The sequence below is a fragment of the Lagenorhynchus albirostris genome, chromosome 4 (genome assembly GCF_949774975.1).
Source record: "Lagenorhynchus albirostris chromosome 4, mLagAlb1.1, whole genome shotgun sequence".
Classification (NCBI taxonomy): domain Eukaryota; kingdom Metazoa; phylum Chordata; class Mammalia; order Artiodactyla; family Delphinidae; genus Lagenorhynchus; species Lagenorhynchus albirostris.
This window is the reverse complement of record NC_083098.1, coordinates 36,427,945-36,450,291: the sequence shown is the minus strand read 5'-3', so window position 1 is coordinate 36,450,291 and position 22,347 is coordinate 36,427,945. Positions and strand designations below refer to the sequence as shown.

Below are 22,347 nucleotides of genomic sequence, written 5' to 3'. Positions count from 1 at the left end.
TGGGGTGTGGGGGGGAGAAGCGGATGTTATTTATACCAGGAATGACCTTCCCTTTTGGTTAATGTGTAGGTACTCTTCTATAGAGCAAGAGTGTCACTGATTGCAGTGCAGTTGTCAGCGTAGCCCTGGTGAAAGATCTCTATACCTTTCCCGAGAAAGGGTTTGAAGGATTTGGTTCCTGAGGTGATTGATAAGTGATACATCCTTTTTTTTTTTTAATTTTTATTGGGGTATAATTGCTTTACAGTCTTGTGTTGGTTTCTACTGTACAGCAAAGTGAATCAGCCATATGTATACATATATCCCCTTTTTTTGGATTTCCTTCCCATTTAGGTCACCACAGAGCATTGAGTAGAGTTTCCTGTGCTATATATATAGTAGGTTCTCATTAGTTATCTATTTTATACATAGTATCAATAGTGTTTATATGTCAATCCCAATCTCCCAGTCTCCCAGTATATAAATGATATATCTTAATGCCTTGTTCCCAATCATTTAACCATTAGAACTACCACGCCCTCAAGTCTTTCAAGAAATAATGTCTGACAAGTAGGTAGGTATGGTGTGCTAATCTTTTCTCTACCCTAAACAACCATCCTGTTTTGTTAGAATATTGAATGCAGTTTTAGATTATGTGGGACTTTGTCAGAGTAGTTTCCTTCTTCCCTCTCTCCCTCCTCTGAAATTCAAATGAGAGCATGGGGATAGAGTTGCTATAAGTGGAGGGAGCTACAAAGAAGGTATGTTGTCTTAAGCAGGGAAAAAACAAAAAAAACCCAAAACCCCACAATTCTGTAGCCCTCTTTCTGGCCAAAGTATGATCCTACCTAGTTCCTTAGAGTTCCTCTTAGTTCTATTTTGTTACAGTTACACAAAGCCCAGTCTAGCTACCTGATCGTTTTATTACCCAACCTTTTCCTGGCCCCAAAGCCTTTACGTTATATCCACATATCTTAAACGTATTACGTTTGTGTGTTTTTATAGAATTGTTTGGGATATTCCACTTGGGAAAATTGTTAGCAGTCTTCTCTATATCATCCACTTACTGGAGCGAGCTCCTTACTCAATAATCTAATCAGTTAATCCCATGTGAGATATCTTTGATTAACTTGCTGTTGTGCTGTGGAAATGATTTAGTCATTTATACAAACTACCTGTCAGAAAGGATCTTAAAAGCATGAAGCATGCCAGTGACATACTGTCCTTTTTTTAAAAAAAAGTAATCATTACTTACTTTATTAAGGCATGAATATTTTCCCAAATAGCATAAAATTTATAGGTACAGTAATACACCCATGAAAAAGCCCAAATAAATATCTCATGTACACCACTGTGTGCAAGACATAATAGTAGAGTTTGGAGATAAAGATGTCCTCATCATTGTTTTAATAAGGTCTAATATCCCATTTGGAGAGAGAGAGAGTGCAATGCATCAATAGTCAGTTAGCAACAAAGATTTTAACAAGATATCTCCTGTTAAGATAACAGGAGAAGTCAGGGACTTCTGTTTATTTGCCAAGCGAGTTTCACAGATAATCAGTATAATCTCACTGCTCTTAATTGTGTGCTCTGGAGCCTCCCTGTGTTTCTTAGAAAAATAGGCGCTATTTCAGAGACTGCCTGTAACAGGAGACTTCATGTTTGATTTTTAAAGAATTCAAGTGGGACTAATGGCTGGCAAATGTGACCTCACTTGGTTCTTTTTACCCAGTTGTAAAATTTGAAAATCAGAAGACAGTGTATCTATGATAAACTGAAAGCTGTGTCATGTATTAATATTTTTAAGTGAATAAGAGAAATGAAATCGTCTTGAAGAAAGTCATTTTCAGTTGACAAGTACATCAAAAAAAGGGATAAAGCGTGAAACCCATCCATAATCACTAAGACTGATTCATTGACCTTCTTCTGAAAATCCTTGATGAAAAGATTCTTTTTAGTCTTCATTTTTCCCTATCATTTTCTGACAGAATAGTTCACAAGCCAAAATGTGAAAATTCTGTTTAAATTATATGGTAATTACCAGTGGAACAAATATTTATTACACAGATTTCTCCGCAGTTGCCAATGGTCTACATTGGTCAGTATGTAATGGTCTATTATTAGTGTCAGCCACAGCAAAATTCCTGTAGCATGAAAAAATTGGAAGATTGTTTTAAGAGTTAATTGTTATAGAATTTGACCTATAATTAGAGGGGGGTCAAAAGAACCTGAATTCTTAGGTTTGGAGTGATTGCATCTCCCGGCCAGTCCTGTAGGATTGGGTGACTAACCCAGAAGAGTATCATTATTGGTCAGTTAACCCTATCTTCTTTTTCCTTGTTTGTAGCCCGAACCTCCGACAACAAACAAATGGCAGCTGGACAACTGGCTGACCAAAGTCAGCCAGCCTGCGCCGCCCGCCGAGGCCCCGGGCAGCGCCGTGCCCCCGGCCCGGCACCCGGACAGTAAAGGCAAGGGTGGCGACGGCGCCACCGGAGGTCACGAGCGCTCGGAGTCCAAAGAGCCTCCCCCCAAAAGCTCCAGCAAAGCCCCCCGGGTGCCTTCTGAAGGCCCCCATGCGGGCAAGAGGAGCTGTCAAAAGTCCCCTGCCCAACAGGAGCCCCCACAGAGGCAAACCGTGGGATCCAAACAACCCAAGAAGCCCGTCAAGGCCTCCGCCCCGGGGCATGCGGATGCGCATGCAGATGCGCGCGCCAGTCTGCTGGTGGAGAGCGAGCCTGGACTTCCTCCCCAAGCCTCCAAAGACCAGCCTTCCAAAGACAAGCCCAAGGTGAAGACGAAAGGGCGGCCCCGTGCCGCAGAGAGCCGTGAGCCCAAGCCAGTGGCGCCCACCCCCAGCGAACGGAAGAAGCACAGGAGCGGCCCCCCGGCCCCCCCGAAGGCACCTCCGAAGGACGCGGCGGAGGACAGGAGCCCCGAGCACTTTGCCCTCGTCCCCCTGACCCAGAGCCAGGGCCCTGCCCGCAGTGGCGGTGCCAGGACTAGTGGCTGCCGACTGGCAGTGGTTGTCCAGGAGGACCGCCGCAAGGACAAACCCCTGGTGCCTTTGAGAGACACCAAGCTGCTCTCCCCGCTCAGGGACACTCCGCTCCCGCAAAGCTTGATGGTGAAGATTACCCTGGACCTCCTCTCTCGGATACCCCAGCCTCCTGGGAAGGGCAGCCGCCCCAAGAAACCGGAAGACAAACAGCCCTTGGCAGCGAAGAAGGCAGATTCTGAGAAGAGAAGCTCAGAAAACTCAAGCAAGTTGGCCAAAAAGAGAAAGGTGAGTGGGGGGCTGACCTTCCCGTACGGTGTGGAACATACCTGCTGCGGGCTTGGGGCTGTCTTTGGCCCTTGATTTTAACCCTGAATCGTCTTAGAAGAGGCTGGAAATCTTTGGATTCCATGTTGCCTTTGCGACTATACCAGAGTTAGTCTTTCACTGCAGATAAGTGTTGATAAATGCCAGATTGCTTTAAGTCTTGCTAGTTTGAAAAAAAGATGAGGCAGTCATTGAAAAGGATATCTTGCTTTAGAATAATATAGCATTAAGGGTATGTTTTTATCTATTGTGATAATATTGGTATTTACCACCTGACTCATTAGGTTTTGCCCTAGAAATTAAAACCTTACATGAACTGAAATGTGAATTCTGAATTACTGACAGGAGTGCTATATACTAAATTTTACTCCTGTAGTTTGATCATTTTGCTACTGATATTATATCCATGTTTTAACTCATGGCCACCTAACACCTCATTAATTTGAAACCACCAGATTTAGAATTTGTGACTCCTATTAATGACTTTTACTAATGAGCAGAGCATTATGAAAGAAAGGTTTAGAGCTATTATAGAGATGGTTAGGGCATCCTTTTGGGTGATATAGGCTGTTATGGTACATTGTGAAGTATTAAAATCTGTCATTTATTATGGTATTTGGAAGCTTCACTTAAGGAATGAACATAGTAAAATAATAATAATAATAATAATCCCTGCATTATTTAAGACCCTTGTTACTTGGACATATACACTATTTTGAACAGTCTCCTTTCGATCTTTATTCTGAATTATTGAGCTCTTGATATATATTTTTTTGCTGCTTCTTGATGGTGAAAGATTAGTGAATTTTCCCCCGAGTGGCATTCCCAAGCCAACCTACCCAGGATTCAGAGTGAAAGGCACAAGAAGGGCCAACTCTTGCCTGCTGAGAAGGAATATAAACAGTCTTATAAATACATAAAAAACTCTTACTCAGTTGTGGAAGTTGAGCTAAGAATAACAAGGACAAAAAGATCATGAAGACTGCTGTCGTGTCTGATTTGACTGATTACTCCACTAGGTTAAAAATATAATGTGACTCTACCAAATAGTAAAGGGCGACAGTTTCTGGAGTGCCTTGTCGAATGAGACGTGAGGGTGTGTATTGCCACCATAATTGCAGCGGGCAAGTCCAGTGGGGTGGGATCAAGTGCCAATTGGCAGTGCTGTTTCAGCTAGAAGAGTGTGTATTCTGGTTCCTGATAACTTTTAGTTTAGTTTTTTTGTTTGTTTGCGGTACGCGGGCTTCTCACTGTGTGGCCTCTCCCATTGCGGAGCACAGGCTCTGGACGCGCAGGCTCAGCGACCATGGCTCATGGGCACAGCCGCTCCGCAGCATGTGGGATCTTCCCGGACCGGGGCATGAACCCGTGTTCCCTGCATCGGCAGGTGGACTCTCAACCACTGCGCCACCAGGGAAGCCCAGTTTTTTTTTTTTTTTTTTTTTTTATTTATTTATTTTTGGCTGCATTGGGTCTTCATTGCTGCGCGTGGGTTTTCTCTAGTTGCACCGAGCAGGGTCTACTTTTCGTTGCGGTGCACTGGCTTCTCATTGCGGTGGTTTCTCTTGTTGTGGAGCATGGGCTCTAAGTGTGCAGGCTTCAGTAGTTGTGGCGCATGGGCTTAGTTGCTCCGCGGCAAGTGGGATCTTCCCGGACCAGGGATTGAACCCGTGTCTCCTGCATTGGCAGGCGGATTCTTAACCACTGCACCACTAGGGAAGTCCTTGATAACTTTTAAAACAATGTGTGCCTGTAAGAGGTGTAAAACTTTATGGAGAAAATTGTGATGGGCCAGGCTAGGAAAAGGTGCCTGCATCTAATATACCCGAGAAATCTTCAAAAATATACTTTTTTTTCATGATGTGTGTTTTATTTTATTTTATTTTGTACATATGTGTATATCACTTCATCTTTTTAAAATTAATTTTTATTGGAGTTTAGTTGCTTTACAATGTTGTGTTAATTTCTACTGTACAGCAAAGTGAATCAGCTCTATGTATACAAATATCCTCTCTTTTTTGGATTTACTTCCCATTTAGGTCACCACAGAGCACTGAGTAGAGTTCCCTGAGCTATACAGTAGGTTCTCATTAGTTACCTATTTTATACGTAGAATCAATAGCAAAAATACACTCTTTTACCTCCTCCTGGGAAATCTTTTGTCACCTGTCCCCCAGCTACCCTAATACTATCTAGTCTCCACTGCTGACCTTCTGCATCAGCTGGAGTGGGGAGAGGGGAGAAGTATTAGCTTCTAAAACACTTACTAACTGGGGGTAAATGTTGGAAATTGGAGGCTCCCCAGACAGTTGTCAGACCAGTCCATCCTCCAATGCAAATCTAGAAGCTCTGCTTGCAACTCCAGAAAGGGAAATTCAGCTGTCCCTGTTGAGTATATGAACTGTGCCCTCTGAAAGCCATTTTTCCAGCCCTTGGCTGAGCTCTGCTAGGGCAGCTTATTTATCTTTCTGTTCAAAGGATGGAGAAATAATGACTGCCTCATCTTAGGCAAGTCCATGCTTGCCTTAAAGCTCTGGCAGGCAGCTGAGAGATCTGGCTCTGGGAACAGCCTGCCTCCCTGCTGTGGGACTGACAGGATCAGGGGCTGAACCAGTGGTTCCAGACCCTGGCTGCACATTCCGGTCCCCTGGGGAACCCTCAGTACTGGTGGCAGGATGTGTGCCACCCCCCAGCCCCACACTCCCATTGTTATTTTCTAACTCCTCGGGTGATCCTAATGCCTAAGGCTCTGGAGCAGAACCTTATTACCAGGCCAGGATTGTATAAAGCTAGTGTTTTGGACCAAGAAATCTCTTCAGTGTGGTGCATTTAGACATCATGGATCTAGACAACCAGGAATTCCTGGCCTGAAGTATGTCACTGGTTAGAAACATTACTTAGGAGCTTTCAGATAAATATAAACATCAGCCAACAGTATAGCTCTTTCATGATCAGAGAACTGTGTGTCATTGGTTTTGCTTCCTGCTGGATTCCAGGTGGTGGTATTAATACTGAACATCATAACCTCAGGTTCTCTCTGTGAGGGGCAGGCTCCCCCTTTCCTGTCAGGACCCCGACTCTACTTGCTCAGGGTACCTTTGGCCACCACCCTTGGACAAGCGGGGCAGCTCTGTGGGCAGCCCAGGTCTCTCTTTAAGCTTAGGTGCTTTCCCCCAAATTTGGATAGTGAAGACTTGTTCATTTCCTTCATATTGAGTGTGAACACTAGAAAAAACTCCATGAGAATATAGTGAGAGCCGTTGAATAATGTTCCTGCTCCTTGGCATTAGTGGGATTTATTTAAAGTTTCATCCCTCTCTTGGCACAAAATTTAACAAATATTTTCAGAGGGTTAACAAACCCTTAAAGCCATTTTAGACTCAAAAGTGTGAGAAAATGATCATAAAGAGTTAGAGAACACAGGGACATGGGGAGGGGGAAGGGTAAGCTGGGACGAAGTGACAGAGTGGCATGGACATATATACACTACCAAATGTAAAATAGATAGCTAGTGGGAAGCAGCCGCATAGCACAGGGAGATCAGCTTGGTGCTTTGTGACCACCTAGAGGGGTGGGATAGGGAGGGTGGGAGGGAGATGCAAGAGGGAAGAGATACGGGGACATGTGTATATGTATAGCTGATTCACTTTGTTATAAAGCAGAAACTAACACACCATTGTAAAGCAATTATACTCCAATAAAGATGTTAAAAAAGAAGGATTCCATTATGAAGATTAAATATTCCCCCCAAATCTCTCCTTATATATTAAAAAACATATTTTTTAAGCCTGAAAAAAAAAGTTAATAGTTGTTGATAGCTGTGATGAAGCCATCAAATGTGGCACCTATAGAAATGTACCTATATTTTTTTTTTCCCCTTTTTCTTTTTTTTCTTCTACTTTAAAGGAGTGGGTTGGGGACAATTCATGAGAAAAAAGAGAAAATTGTGAGGGTAAATAGACATTAACTCACATGGTACTCCTTACATAAACTACAGAATTTCTTCAACCTGATTACAGTTTAGAATTTAAAATAGAACTTGTATTTTCTTTTATATAATTTTTAAGCTTTATGTTTTCCAGACTTGGAAGAAAAGTTGAAGCTGAGAAGCACAAGATAATATACAATCAGGGCAGTGCAAATGAGAAGATTCTAAAAGCACACCAAACATGCATAGAGCTAAGCATTGCTCTCGGTGCTTTCTTAGATAACCTCATTTCATTCAGTCACCTTATAGATGTCTTTCAAATAAAATGTTAGACTGTCTCAACAGTCGTTTAGACAAATAACAGAACTGGGAGGTTACATTCATTCAGGTCTTTCCCTTTTTATAAATAACTGCTTTATGGACCAAGAAGCTTGGACACTTTTGGACAAACATTTCAGTGCCATCGTTTATGTGTGTTTTGAGGAGTGGGGAGGGAAGTTATGGGATCTGGTGGGAAAATGTGCATTTTTATTGCTTGATGGTTAGTTCAGACCTCCCCAAGATCTGACTGTTTTCTCTTGGGTTGTTTCTCCAGATCAACATTCCCAGTTATTATCCTTCAAAATCAAGGGTTTGAAAAGTCATCCCTATAATTTCCTAAAGCCACTTACATCTAATTTCTTCATGCCTGTTAGTTACCCTAAAAGCATCATATGAAGAGCTGTTTTAGGGCCAGTCTAATGCCTGTGTATTCCCTCACCAAAAAGAAGGAAAAGAGTGGATTCCCTTTGCTTTTCTGTGGTACTTTCCCCAGTGAATATAACCTGCCTCATTCATGGGGTCAGCTTGGACTTACCTGCTGTGGCGTCGTCTTATTGAACCTCCTGCAGAGGCAAATCCCAGAAAAGTACCTGAACTTCCCCAAAGGCTGCTTCTCCACTTTTGCTATGCTCCATGTGCTACCAAGCGTATTTGCTTCCCTGTGGGAGAGGAGGATAGAATTTAGAATTGGAGTGCTGAGCCCGCATGTGTCTCTTGTTCAGCTGCTACCTTCTTTAGATGGGATCCAGAAAGGCCTTCACATCACTTGGCTGCTTAGCAAAAGCAGGTCTGGAGCTCAGTATGCTGACCCCTCCCAGTCTAGTGGATCTTGGCTCCTTTGCTCTCTTTCGCATCTTTTTTGGTTTTTTTTAATATTTATTATTTATGTATTTATTTATTTTTGGCTGCATTGGGTCTTAGTTGTGGCACGCGGGATCTTCGTTGAGGAATGCAGGATCTGTCATTGTGGTGTGCGGGCTTCTCTCTAGTTGTGGCATGCGGGTTTTCTCTTCTCTAGTTGTGGTGCGCAAGCTCCAGGGCGCGTGGGCTCTGCTGTTTGCGGCACGAAGTTTCTGTCCTTGAGGTCCACGAGCTCAGTAGTTGTGGCGTGCGGGCTTAGTTGCTCTGCAGCATGTGGAATCTTTGTTCCCTGACCAGGGATTGAACCCACATCCCCTGCATTGGAAGGCAGATTCTTTGCCACTCGACCACCAGGGAAGTCCCTCTTTCACACCTTTCTTGCTTTTAGTGGGGTGGGGCCGGAGGAGCAGGGTGTGTGTGCAAGTGCCTGTTAGGGGGTGGGTGCAGGTTGGGAGGCGTTGGTGGCATTCTTGGAGAAAGGCCTGAGGTCGTACTTCCAGATCAGTGTACTGACGGGCTGTTACAATATCATCCCTGGCTCAACCCCTCCATTGTCCCCACTCCTGCCACCCTAGTGCCCGCCACACTTCAGTTTCCCTTCCAGATGCTCGTCATCTCTCCCCATCATGGCTAAGCTCTGAGTCGACTACCTTTCTGCCTGTTAGAAACTATGGCCCCAAACAAGTGTTAGTTCTAAAAAAGCCACTTTCACTGCCCCCTGTTATCCGCGGCACCTAGTTGGTGAGTCAGGTGCTGAGGCAGGCAGCAGGCTGCCCTGGAGGCCTTCTCTTCAGAAACCGGCTTGGCCTAGCACAGTCCCAGATCTTCCTTTTATGGTGTTCATTCTTGCCCTTTTGCTCCACTCTGTAGGTGGAGCCGCGTTTGGCAGATAATCTGAGGCTGCCTGACCCAGCAGGTTAAGAAAAGTAAACAAGTCAGTCAGGAACAGTCATCGGCCAGCAGGCTCCTCCTGTTGGAGATGCGGGCACCGTCAAGACATTGTCCTTCTGGAAAAAGGGAGTGTCCAAGACCCAGACCTTAGACAGGGGTCCCTGAAATGGGAGTTGATCTGTGGATAAGCCACTGAGCAAAGGAGACTCCTTTTTCCTTCTGAAGAGAGTACGTCACTCTCACCTCACTTTCAAATGGCTTCTTGACCCAGAAACATCTCAAGAACTCCTTGCCTTCTGTTTTCCAGTCTTGGAATTCAAGTGTGTGTTTCCTGCCACCCAGGATCAGATGACTCCCTCTCTAATGGCGCTTTGCTAAATCCACCCACTTAGGGTTGTAGTGCAGGTCTGCTCCTGGGCCAGCTGACGAATGCTCACGGAGTGCCTGCTCTGGGGATGCCCCCGGGACTCTTCCTACAGAAGACAAGAGGGTTCCAACTACAAAAATACTGACCCCGGCCCACAGGCGTGAATTCGGGTCAAAGCAAGCACAGTCAACAGAAGGGGATTTTGCTTAATTGGTTTAACGGCTTACATTCTACCAGCTGACAGAATATTACCAGCTTCTAAGTTGCTACATGTCAACATAAAGTGTATTATTCCAGAAAGTGCCAACATAGTTGTTAAAGCTAGCATTGAAGTTAGTCTTTGGTGATTGTTGGTTTTGGGCTGTTCTCTTGAGTCACTGATTGGCACAAGCCCGAGTTAAAACCAGTTTATGAGGATTGACTCACTATGAATCTTATTTTCATGTGTGGTTTATAAGGCCTGCCACTTTGGTTTCTAGTTATAACTAGCATGTCCTAAGCAGCATGAAGATATACAAACAAAAATTAACTCTCATTCCACCTCTGGGGTTTGGTATTTTCTTTAGAAAGTAACCTTGTGGACCGTTTATGCTTAGCTTTGTCTTGGGGACTTATCCCACATGTCGTTAACTGCCTGGAAATGCCTTCCATTTAAAAAAGTATGTATTACTAACTACTTCATGTGCAAGTTAATTATCTGCCTGGGTATTTTAGCAAATTCTGTGACTTTTTCAAAAGATAGATTTCCCACCCTCTTGTAATGCTTGCTGTGCCAGCTGTGTGGCTTTTAATCTAAAACTCGAGAGAATTCACTGGGGCCATTGGTAGCAGAGCCTCTAGGCCACAGTGGGTGTAGTGATGAGGGGATACCCCTTAGTAGTAGGGTTCTATTTTAACCAGTCACTTCTGGTTTATTCTTTCTTCTCTGCCAACATTGAGTTCATTATGAATTGTTGAATGGAGGGTGAGTTACATGCTGGGCAGAGCTGCAACAGGCCTCTCCTGGCCTGTGCCAGGACCTTTCATCTGTCCTGAACTGTGCTCCAGGCTTGTGCTGCCGGCCTGCACTGCCTGCCACGTGAGAAACAGCCGTGTGAAATTTACTGTTTCAGCCGTGCCTGTGGGATATGCTTATTCACATCATGTGTTCTCTTCTTCTTAAGTCCCTCAAGACCCTTTTTCCCCGGTCTTCTGTAATGAATGGTTATGTTTCTGAGCAACTGATTTGTTTTTATCTTACCTAACCTGTACATTTAATAATTCTTTCTTTGCATCAGCTCATTGGAAGTTCAAGGTCCATTTTGCAGATCACCTCTGGAAAAGTGTGTAAAACAGTTCTGTCCAGTAGAAATATAATGTGACCCACATACATAACTTAAAATTTTCTAGTAGCCACGTTAAGAATATAAAAAGAAAAAAAAACAGTGATAAATAATTTAATCCAATGTGTCTAAAATTACCACTTCAGTATTTCATCAGTAGAAAAATGATTACATTCTCCTTTTTTGGACAAAGTCCCTGACTTCACTTGTCGCTGTGGACTAGCCGTGTCCAAGTGCTGTGCAGCTCTGGGATGGAGTGTGCTGGACAGAGCGGAATCGGCTTCCAGTGGTACCATAGTACCAGCCTTCCCTTGGATTTCTTTTCTCCACCCATATTTTCCCTTCTTCTTAATGTTCTCACCTGTGCAAACACCGAGAGATGAAAGGGAAGTATCTTTATAAGCCATCTTCAATGGTCCATTTTGAAACAAGAGGGAGATGTTTTCTGCGAAGTTATGAAAGGCTGGATGGAGGCGCACACCCAGGCATGCTTGCTTGCAGAATGCCGGGGGAGGGAAGGGCATGTCTTTGCTATTTCCCTCCTTTTGAGCAGGGCCAGGCCGCTGATTAGCGCCTGGGCAGAGCTTGAGCCTACACATCTTAATTTGTTCATTTTTCTTGGAGAAATTCAGAGAACGAGGGAGAGACTGTGGTGAAAACCGGGGCCTCCCACAATGAGATCATTTGAAGAATGTTGTTTTTCCCTTTAAGGCTCTAAGAGAGGATTTCGGGTTTTTTAGGGATTGTCCTAGATTGGCTGGTGGTGTCCCAGATTTCTCTCCCCGTGAGCTGACAGTTGAGGAGTTTAATTCTAAAGCACCTGAGTCGATTGAAGGACTCCCACCCATCGCTTCACTGTCCTTGCTAGAAAGCTTCCTTCCCACAGGGCCATTACGTGAGCACAGACCAGGGGGAAGGAGCCTGCATTTTGGACTTTGTGTAAATTTGATATACATGTTGTCATGGGAAAACGAATCTGTTTTCTTCTTGAGTAGAGAAAAACCTGGTTCTTTCCTTAGTCCTTCCTCATGTACAAATCCGTCTCAGTACAAATCACATCAAATCTAGATGGTCTGCTGCCCTCACCACCACCACCCCCTCCCATACACAGTGTAGATACTTATAAGGTTTCTGTGTGTGTTTACAAGTTTCCAAAAGTCTGATTGCTCTCATTGACCTTACTGCATATTTTTTTCTATTTTGTCTGTACAATTATGTTTGTAATAATTTGCTGTTATACTACAATAATAGGGTGAAGCAGAAAGAGACCACGATAGCAAGAAAATCAGGCTGGAGAAAGAAGTCAAATCGCAGTCATCACCCTCATCCTCCCACAAAGAATCTTCTAAATCAAAGTGAGTATAGAGTTTAGGAACAGGCTGCGAAGGTGATCGAATCTTACTGGATGGCAACACGGCAAAACACTTTTCTTCTGCAGTAGAACGAGAGAATAGTGAACTCGTCGGGCTCATTTTGACGATATGCTAAGTTCTGTTTGTTTTCCTTCACAAGGACCTTAGAGGAATTAACGGTTCATTTGGCAGCAAACTTAGATTTATCAAAAGCACAAAAAGACTTGGCAAAAACAAGTGAATCGTGTCACCATGTAGGAACCAACAGAGATTTGAAAGAGAGAGAGAGAAGGGGTCAGATGTGAAGGGGGCAGAGAGGAGGTGGCAGCTGGGCCTGCCTGCTTGTCAGAGACAAGGTGCAGGTTGGGCAGCAGCTACTGCAGAGTGACTTGCTTGGGTAAAGGTAAGACCATTGGCAGACTCCGCAAGCTTAGTGACAAATTATACAACTTCATTTATTACTCACAGGTAGGACTGTAGTTTTCAAAGGCATCAGAAAAAAAGGGCTCTGAAATTTGGCCTTTCTACAAAAATGGATTTCATGGCTCCGTGATATCTTTATCTTTTGTGTCAACAGCCATTTTGTCCTTATAACTCAACAACTAAGTTATACGGTTCATGTTTTGCCTTAACTTAGTTTTGCATGATGTTTCATTCCAGAACGCCCAGGCCCTCTTCTGAGCCCTCAAAGAAGGAAATGCTTCCCCCTTCACTTGTGTCATCCTCGTCCTCCCAGAAGCCAGCCAAGCCTGCACAAAAGAGGTCAAGGCAGGAAGCAGACCCCAGTGGCCAGAACCCTCCCAAAAGTGCCAGTAGTAGCAAGGGCAACCACAGAGACTCTTCTGTTTCCAAGCACAGAAAAGTAGAGGGGAAGGGCCCTGGAAGCTCTACAGAACACAAAGTAAGGAGGGGAGGCAGTAATGTACAAAAGGGAATATGTTGGTGTGTCTTTACTTTAAATGCCCAAATAAGATAAGTTTTCTACGATGGTATTTCAGAGCTATTCGTCACTTTTAGTAAAGCAGTAATGAGTTATTTGTGCTTAACGCTCTACTTTTCAGAGGGAGAGTAAAAGATAGTTCATATTACCTGATAATTTAGGCGGCAGTTTATTCTTCTTAAAGTGGTTCAGAGATGAGAAAACCAGAATAGATTTTTGTGTTAATTTTCTATCAGGTGTTTGGCAGTAAAACATGATAACCCTGGTTAGTTCTTGGTTTGGATGTTTGATCTCAAATACTTTCATTATTAGTGATAATGGGGGAACAAGTATCCACTTTCTTGAATACAGATTCCTTCCTTCCTGTTAACCTGGGGTAGGTGAGTGTGTGTGTGTATGTATTGCTTAAGAGAAAATGTTAAATTTGGCTTTGTTAATCTGTTCTCTTGGGCATTCTTGTCTTATGGCTTTTCTGTGTCCCCGATACAATCCAAATCTACAGTTTCAGTTGAATCTAGCTGAGAAAGTGCTTGACCAAGCTAGAGCGTGCAGCATTTGAGTTCCTTGCTTTTGAACTATTTTGGGCTAATTTAGAGAGACGGTACAGTTAGGCCAATGGTCTGAAATGTTACAGGGTGATCGGTATGATGATCTTTTTTAAGGGATCTTCTGGAGATACTGCAAATCGTTTTCCAGTGCCTTCTTTGCCAAATGGTAACTCCAAGCCAGGGAAGCCTCACATGAAGTTGGACAAGTAAGGCTCTGGATGCTGCTGCTTCCCCTCCCCCTCCCTCCCCTTCCCCCTGCCTCCTCTTTGCCCTGCCTCTCCTCCCATCCTCGTCCCCCTCCAGTCATCTTAAGTCATCTTGCCCCAGTCCAATACTTTTAGGTTCCTGTGACCCACCCCTGGTCTTTTCTTCTCTTTCAGACAACAAGCAGATTTTCACATGAAGGAGGCCAGAAGGTTGAAGGACAAAGCAGAATTAGTGGTCAGTCTGGGCTCTTTCTCCCTTTGGTGGAATGTTTTCCGTTCAAACACTTGCCATCTGGTTCCAAATCACTAACTGTGACTTGGGGGCGGGGTGGGGGGGGTAGGGCTGCGGGGGGCCTGACATTGGCCGCAGTGTAAGCAGGGTCGGAATGAGCGAGGGCTGAGTGGTTCAGTTCCTAGGGAAGTGACACTGTTTTGACTTCACTGATTCCGTCTGATCATGGGCAGAGAGACAAAGTACTAGTTTCACGTTTTATATCTAAATGAATGAAAGTTGATCTACCTGGTAGTGTTTTATTTAATATACATGAGGGCTTCCTTGTCCCACTGAATCAATTCTTTGGATGTGAAAAACAACTCTGGCTTATTGAAAGCTGGTCAATTTGTGGTCACCCCAAAACATTTCAAAAAGTGAGGTAACCTGTTTGCATTCCAAAATTATCTTAACGCCCTGTTTACTGTTAGAGGCTAACAGCGAACAGTGGACCAGTACCATCAGATGAAATTTTAAGGTGAAGGTGATGATTGCACTGTTGGCAAACATGCCTTAAAGAAATGAACTCTCTTTACCTGGTGGCTGTTGGACTTTCTGGAAGGTGGTAGTTTTGTTAATTGCATACATAAATAATGCTTTTATTTCTCTGCTGCAGTATAGTTATATGATACTTGCCCTTTGTCATATTTAAGCATCTAAGACTCTGGGGCCTTTATTTGCTTGGTGTATTGCCCACACCTAAACCCCTACAGATACTGTATGTTGAACTTTGTACCACAAGAGAACAGCATAGGTTGCCTTGATTCTGCCACAGGCAAACCTAACCACAAACTCTGGAGGTCCACGGGGATTGAATCAGATCAGTCCATGGTGGCCTCAAAATCCTAGCCCAGTGTTCTTCAACCCCAGTCTGTAGCCTGGCATCTCTTGTCAGGCTGGGAAGGGCTGGGCTGAGACCCTTTTATCAGGTCCCCATTCACTGGAGTAAAATGTTGATTGAGTCCTTGCCATGCTGGATGCTGTAGGAGAGTAAAACACAAATTAGACACTATCTCTCAAGTGACCCTGTACCAACATGACCTGAGTCAGATTAAGATGCCTCAGATAGCACCAAACAGTGGTATCTTTCTAACCTCTTCCTTTCAGTTCTCCAAGGCTGTTACTAGAACTGTATGAATCTTTTGATTTTTGAGAAAGAGTAAATATTCAGTACTTTGTCAGCCAGTTACCAAAAACTTACCTTGACACTGGGCACTAGATTCCTTCATTATTCAAACAAGATTAATACTCCAGGGAACTTTTTGTGTTGCTTTTAATCTATGCATATGCACATCTTCTTTCTCCCTTCCTATGGCTATTGCATCCCATTTTAATAAGTAACGTTAGCTCATTCCACTCTCAAAATATGCCAGTTTGGACAGAAGCCTGAATGGCCAGCCTCTTCACAATATTCTCCTTTACTTGCACAATGTCTCAAAAGATGACTGTCTTGCATTCCAGATAGTGAAGTGCACAGCTGAATATAGAGTAGTGTATTTCACCTCTATTCTTATTTTACTTACTGTTAAGGAAATTAGAACTCTACTAGTTTAACCCTGTCTCAGGAGATACATGGAGTTATCACAGGAATATTTTCATTATTAACTTTACAAAATACTTAAGGAAGTGGATACTGGCAAATTGCTTTAGTATAGTTTCTTTTGTGTCTACCCTAAGGCCAATATAAATTTTGGAAATCCCATGAAGAAGATGGTATTGAATAAGTAAACTTGAAGAGTTAAATTCGCACCAGTGAAGCAAACCAATAAGGCCCTATACTGTTGATTATTTGGGACATGCTGATTGATTTTTATTCTTTCTGCCACTAATTTTCTGACCCTGGGTTCTCTAGAAAATTTTTTTTTTTTTTTTGCGGTACGCGGTCCTCTCCCGTTGCGGACCACAGACTCCAGACGCACAGGCTCAGCGGCCATGGCCCATGGGCCCAGCCGCTCCGTGGCATGTGGAATCTTCCCAGACCGAGGCACGAACCCGTGTCCCCCGCATCGGCAGGCGGACTCTCAACCACTGCGCCACCAGGGAAGCCCCTAGAAAAAATATTTTTTTTTTTTTTTTTTTTTTTTTTTTTTTTTGCGGTACGCGGGCCTCTCACTGTTGTGGCCTCTCCCGTTGCGGAGCACAGGCTCCGGACGCGCAGGCTCAGCGGCCATGGCTCACGGGCCCAGCCGCTCCGCGGCATGTGGGATCCTCCCGGACCGGGGCACGAACCCGTGTCCCCCGCATCGGCAGGCAGACTCCCAACCACTGCGCCACCAGGGAAGCCCTAGAAAAAATATTTTTAAAGCAAGTTTTTTTTTTGTTTTGGCCATGCCGCATGGTGTATGGGATCTTAGTTCCCCGACCAGGGATCAAACCTATGCCCCCTGCATTGGGAGCACGGAGTCTTAACCACTGGACTGCCAGGGAAGTCCCTCAGGTTATTTTTAAAAATTAAAATTAGTAGCCATCTTTCTTTGCCAAACCTTCTTTCTTTGCTGATGTGTCACCATCTCCTTACACTCCACTTGCACCTTTATGGTTTTCATTCATTCTTTTTGAACATATCAAAGTAGAGACATTAGCAGAAACTACAACCTTGCAAATGTCGTGTTGATCAGTTGCTCTTACAATGTGTGCTGCATATGACGTCTCATATGTAGTGAGACTCGGCACAGTCTCAGTCAAGTTGGCTGAATTCCACCAAGTGAGAAGAGCGTAAGTGACAAAATATGTATTCGGGGTTAGATGACCACCAATAATCTGATTGCATTCATATTTCTACATTCCTGTTAAGGGACTCTGAAATTTTATCCCTGTTGGCCCAGGGGGTAGCCTTGTGCCCTTAACCCAGACTCCCAGAGGAGATGACCTGTTGGGCTCTAAAATACATAAAAAGATTATTGTTTGACATGAAATCTAAGATGCTTGTAAACCATAACATTTTTTACTTATTATAAGATAAACTTCAATTTGTACAAAGAAACTGTGTCTGCATTATTCTAGTTGTGTAGAATAACCTATTTGCCAGGAAAATCATATGATGGGTAATTGCACACTGGTAACAAGGGGACCATGTACTGAGTGCCTTAGTTTGAATATGTACTTTAATAAGGTTTTGAGAGTATAGTCTTATTACAAGATTGTTGTTTCTTTCCTACTGAACTTTTAGTAAAAGAAAATTCTCAGTAGGTCAGAGCTGACGGGCTTTGGTTATGATATTGAGTTTGTTTGTTCTCACACTTCTCTCTAGCCATAGTTAAATTAGGACAGTGGAGGGAAGTTTCTGTAAAGAATGTATGTGAGAAACTAAGTAAAAGTCCGTTTTAGGCTTAACAGTGACCCTGTTCTTCGCCCACAGACGGACAAGGTTGGGAAGGCTTTTAAGTACCTGGAAGCTGCCTTGTCCTTTATTGAGTGTGGCATTGCCATGGAATTGGAAAGCCCAGCGTCCAAGTCGGCTTGCTCCATCTATGCAGAAACCCTAGACCTCATCAAGTAAGTGCAGACTCATTTTGCCTTCCTTTTAAGTACTTCTCTGTCCTTACCTTTATTGCTTTAATCCATTTGAACTTTGGTCTGAAGACAGCTTAACAAAGGGGAGTCTTTAAAAAAGTTACTGATCCAGAACTTTTTTTTTTTTTTTTTGTCATGAACTAAAAATGTATTCCAGATGAAGTGCTAGAGCAGAACAACTGGGTTGGTCTGCATCATTTTGCCAAGTGCACGGTGAAATGCCAAACCCTTCAGGGAGAGGGTTGGTTTTTCCAGTTTTACTTTCTTATCAGATGCCCTCTCATCTCAGCTGAAGCTCTCGTCTTTATTACCTGCATTTCAGGAGGGGACTCAGTAAGGATACAAGTCTACTTGGGTTCAAGCAGGTGGACAGGTCAGAGAAAAGGCATGTCCTCGCCTAATTTTCTGAATGGCCTGAATTGTTGCTCCAAAGCCTCATTTTTCTTCTGCGTTGCTGTCATGTCTTCACATCTTCAGGAAAAATCAATATAAAACCAAGACAAACATAATAAGATATCTTTGTGTCTGGGATTTTCTGACTGCCTTTTTTTAACCTGATGTACATTTGTATTTTCCTATAGATTCATAATGTCATTAAAATCCTTCTCGGATGCCACAACACCAACACAGGAGAAAATATTTGCTGTTTTATGGTGTGTATTTTTTTCTTCGTCTAAATAGCAAATTACACCTGCTTTTGCATATCTGTTTGCTTAAAGTGAAAATGATCATGGAAAGTGAATCACTACCAGAAAGTGGTAGGATGTGTGGTCAAGGGGTTAATCCCACTGATGGTTAATTATTATGAAATGGCATCTACTGCCATTTTACAACCCCATCATTTTACTGATGACTTTGGTCTTGTGACTTAAATTATATCCTTGTATATTTGCGTTGTTTCACCAGTATTTACTTCTGACGTTAGTGTGAACAGTGCAGTGAGATTCTCGATATACTTTCTCGCGTCGATGAGGAAAAGCCCAGTATGTTCATTAGGGTGAACATTAGGGAAGAGGTTAGGTGGCTTGCTCTCTGTGGTAGTGTGATACTCATGAATCGGAGCTAATGCTTCACTTCAACTTACGTTTATGTTCACAGCATGCGTTGCCAGTCCATTTTGAACATGGCTATGTTTCGTTGTAAAAAAGATATAGCAATAAAGTATTCCCGTACTCTTAATGAACACTTCTTCAAGACTTCTTCCAAAGTTGCCCAGGCACCTTCTCCATGCATTGCAAGGTAATGATCAGTCTCATTTAAATAGCTTCCAAAATTAAGTTCTTTCTTTCTTTACCTTTTGCTGTGACTTTGTTTCAAAAATGGTTTACATCTATGTGCTGATTTGCACATTCAGCTGAAATCATTAGCACATTTCTACCTTTTTGAGGAATAGTTAGAAATCAGGGTGTTTGCTGTTTGGGCAACATAAATTAAAAAGATAACTACAGAGAATCTAGGGTCCGGATTTTAGAGCTTTGAGGATATTTGGATATGCCCAACAATGTAAAACAGGCGGGGCCAGCAGAACCAGAGCCAAGGTCCTTTCTCCTTCTATGCAGCACGCTGTCCTAGCATTTCAGTGAACAAGAACTTTCCGGAACCAATTCCCTCCTCCCTTCTCCAGGGTCTGTAACAGTGATATTAAGAATCAAAACAGCTATCTCTAGCTAAATCTTTCCCCCCACTTTTTGCTCATTTGTTCCATAAGCTGTCGAAAAACAGAGTCCTTGTGCGGGTGTTTTTAAGATGAAGATAGAATTTTCTTCCCTTTGGTACTTGCCTAGTATTTTTTTTTTTTTTTAATTTAGTCGTATTCCTTGAAAAGCTCCCAGTTCTGACGGGTTTTGCTATTTTAAGAACATCACCTAGAAGATTGCCCCATTTCCAGCACATTCAAAAGAAGAGATTCCCATATGGCCTCTCTTAAAAAAAGAAAGTCCTGATTGAGAAGCATCTTCTTTACCTCTGAAAATTTTCATGACTCCTACCTCTGAGATATTATTCTAAGTTAATAGGTTGTCAGTCACATGATTTTAGATCACTCCTTCACCATTTGTCTAGCACCTTCCTTGTACCAAACCTTGCTTTAGGCGCAGGGAAGCAGCAGTAAACAAAGCAGACAGGAATTGCTGCCCTCGGGGAGCTTCTGCTCTAGTTCTTCAAAATGAACTTTCTGCTGGGGTTGCTTAGGATCCATTAGAGTTCATGAAGCCCAAGGGCAGATGTAACTATGTGATGAGGCCACTGCTGCTGACCCATCTTTCCATTTCATATCCATCACTTCTTTAACGACCGAGTGACTTCACTTGTGTTTCTCGTTTGATCCGCATCAAGGCACTTGTGAACTTGCAGGTGTAGGTAGACAGTCAGTAGGAGAACACAGAGCACAGTGTGAGTCCCCTGATGCCCAGTCTCCTCATGGGCTGCCCTCTGTTCAGTCAGTTATGGGCTCAGCAGTTGTTTATCCAGAGCACCTCCTGTGCTAAGGGCTAGAAATGCAGAGATTAGGAAGAGATGGTCCCTGCCTGTGAGGTGCTTGTGAGGCAGGAAAAGGAATAGACAGAAAAGTATAATGAGGTGTGATAAACGCAAAGAGATGAGTTCAGGTGGTGACAGAAAGGAAGCTGTGCTGTATCCCCAGTGTCTGGAGGAGAGCTACGTGCAGAGTAGGAGCTCAGTGATGTGTATTGAGTGGATGAGAGAATATATCGGAGATGAGGACCATTTCTCAGGGGAAGTATTGTCTTCCTAGGAGAAGTTGGAATAGGGGTTGGGGAGAGAAGGGATTCCAGGCAAGGGAGTAAAATATGTAAAGGGCCTGGGAAATACACTTGGAATACAGATTTGCCCGCCTGATTCTATGTCTAGTGAAGAACACCTTACGTCTCTCCAGTGACTTTTTCCATTTGGAGGGCCCCATCCCACTGTGTTTTATGAAATAAATTTCTGGAACACTGAAGGTGAAGGGTGCGGTGCCTCTCTGACCTTGTAGAAGTGATTTTAGAAGTGATTGTCATTTTGGCAAGTACACGCTAAAGCCTTGTGACTTGGACTGCAGTTCCAGAAACAGGAGATCTGTGATCTAGGAGTTCAGGTGACTAACCAGTTCTCTTTTCTTCCACCTTCCAGAAGCACAGGCACACCATCCCCCCTCTCTCCAATGCCTTCTCCAGCCAGCTCCATAGGATCCCAGTCAAGTGCTGGCAGTGTGGGGAGCGGGGGGATGCCCGCCACCATCAGCACCCCAGTCACCATCCAAAACATGACATCTTCCTATGTCACCATTACTTCCCATGTCCTTACCGCCTTTGATCTTTGGGAACAGGCTGAGGTCCTTACCAGGAAGAATAAAGGTAAATGGCTCTGTCGTGGTTATTACTGGGCCATGGGGATTGGGAGGGGAATAACATTGTATTTTCTGTTCAGTGTTTTGGCCTTTTTTTTTTCTTTTTTAAAATTATAGTTGATTTACAATGTGTTAATTTCTGCTGTACAGCAAAGTGATTCAGTTACACACATAAATACATTCTTTTCCATATTCTTTTCCATTATGGTTTATCACAGGATATTGAATATAGTTCCCTGTGCTATACAGTAGGACCCTGTTGTGTATCCATTCTATATGTAATAGTTTGCATCAACTAACCCCAAACTCCCAGTCCATCCCTCTCCCGCCTCCCCTCCTACCCCTTGGCAACCACAAGTCTGTTTTGGTTTGTAGATAGGTCCATTTGTTCTACATTTTAGATTCCACATATAAGTGATATCATATAGTGTTTGTCTTTCTCTGTCTGACCTTACTTCACTTAGTATGATAATTTCTAAGTCCATCCGTGTTGCTGCAAATGGCATTATTTCATTCTTTTTCGTGGCTGAATAGTATTCCATTGTATATATGTTCCACATCTTTATCCGTTCACCTGTCAATGGACATTTAGGTTGTTTCCATGTCATGGCTGTTGTGAATAGTGCTGCTGTGAACATAGGGGTGCATGTATCTTTTTGAGTTAAAGTTTTGTCCAGATATGTGCCCAGGAGTGGGATTGCTGGATCATATGGTAGTTCCATTTTTAGCTTTCTGAGGAACCTCCATACTGTTTTCCGTAGTGGCTGCACCAACTCACATTCCCACCATCTGTTCAGTGTTTTGAAGAAAAGGAAGTGTGCAGCTGTTTACTCTTCTCACATTTTCTCCATGCTGTCACAATTCTTTCTTGAGCTCTGTGGCATGGAGATAGATTTCTGTGACTAGATCTTAGCAAAATTAAATCAGAAGTGGCTTTAGCACGTTGCCCCTTTGGAAGTTTTGGTATCGTTATTTCACCCTGAACTGAAGTGCTAGCAAAAGGGCTAAGCAAATGCAGATGGAAAGTCATTGGCTGTCCCCAGGCACAACACATTTGAGATGGGAAGTAGCATAACCTAAAATACTGCATTTATTCTTCAACCCAGAAATATAAAATGGATGGAGCACCTGATGGCTGAGGAAGAAAAAAGCAGCTGAAACTACAAATACATATTTG

The 22,347-nt window shown here is 43.3% G+C and overlaps 1 protein-coding gene across 10 annotated transcripts in view; it reads left to right on the top strand.

Annotated features, from left to right (window-relative positions):
* Nucleotides 1-22,347, top strand: part of AFF1 (ALF transcription elongation factor 1) — a 206,640-nt gene that overhangs the window by 176,942 nt on the left and 7,351 nt on the right. For 9 of the 10 annotated variants that reach the window (XM_060147848.1, XM_060147853.1, XM_060147849.1 and 6 more), the window contains 9 exons: nucleotides 2,327-3,265; nucleotides 12,246-12,349; nucleotides 13,007-13,247; nucleotides 13,949-14,040; nucleotides 14,215-14,275; nucleotides 17,670-17,806; nucleotides 18,406-18,477; nucleotides 18,923-19,063; nucleotides 20,954-21,177. In XM_060147848.1, the coding sequence (XP_060003831.1) occupies nucleotides 2,327-3,265; nucleotides 12,246-12,349; nucleotides 13,007-13,247; nucleotides 13,949-14,040; nucleotides 14,215-14,275; nucleotides 17,670-17,806; nucleotides 18,406-18,477; nucleotides 18,923-19,063; nucleotides 20,954-21,177 (2,011 nt within the window). Of the gene's footprint in view, nucleotides 1-2,326; nucleotides 3,266-12,245; nucleotides 12,350-13,006; nucleotides 13,248-13,948; nucleotides 14,041-14,214; nucleotides 14,276-17,669; nucleotides 17,807-18,146; nucleotides 18,271-18,405; nucleotides 18,478-18,922; nucleotides 19,064-20,953; nucleotides 21,178-22,347 lie in introns of those variants that run through there. The other variant, XM_060147855.1, reaches the window with a different exon arrangement.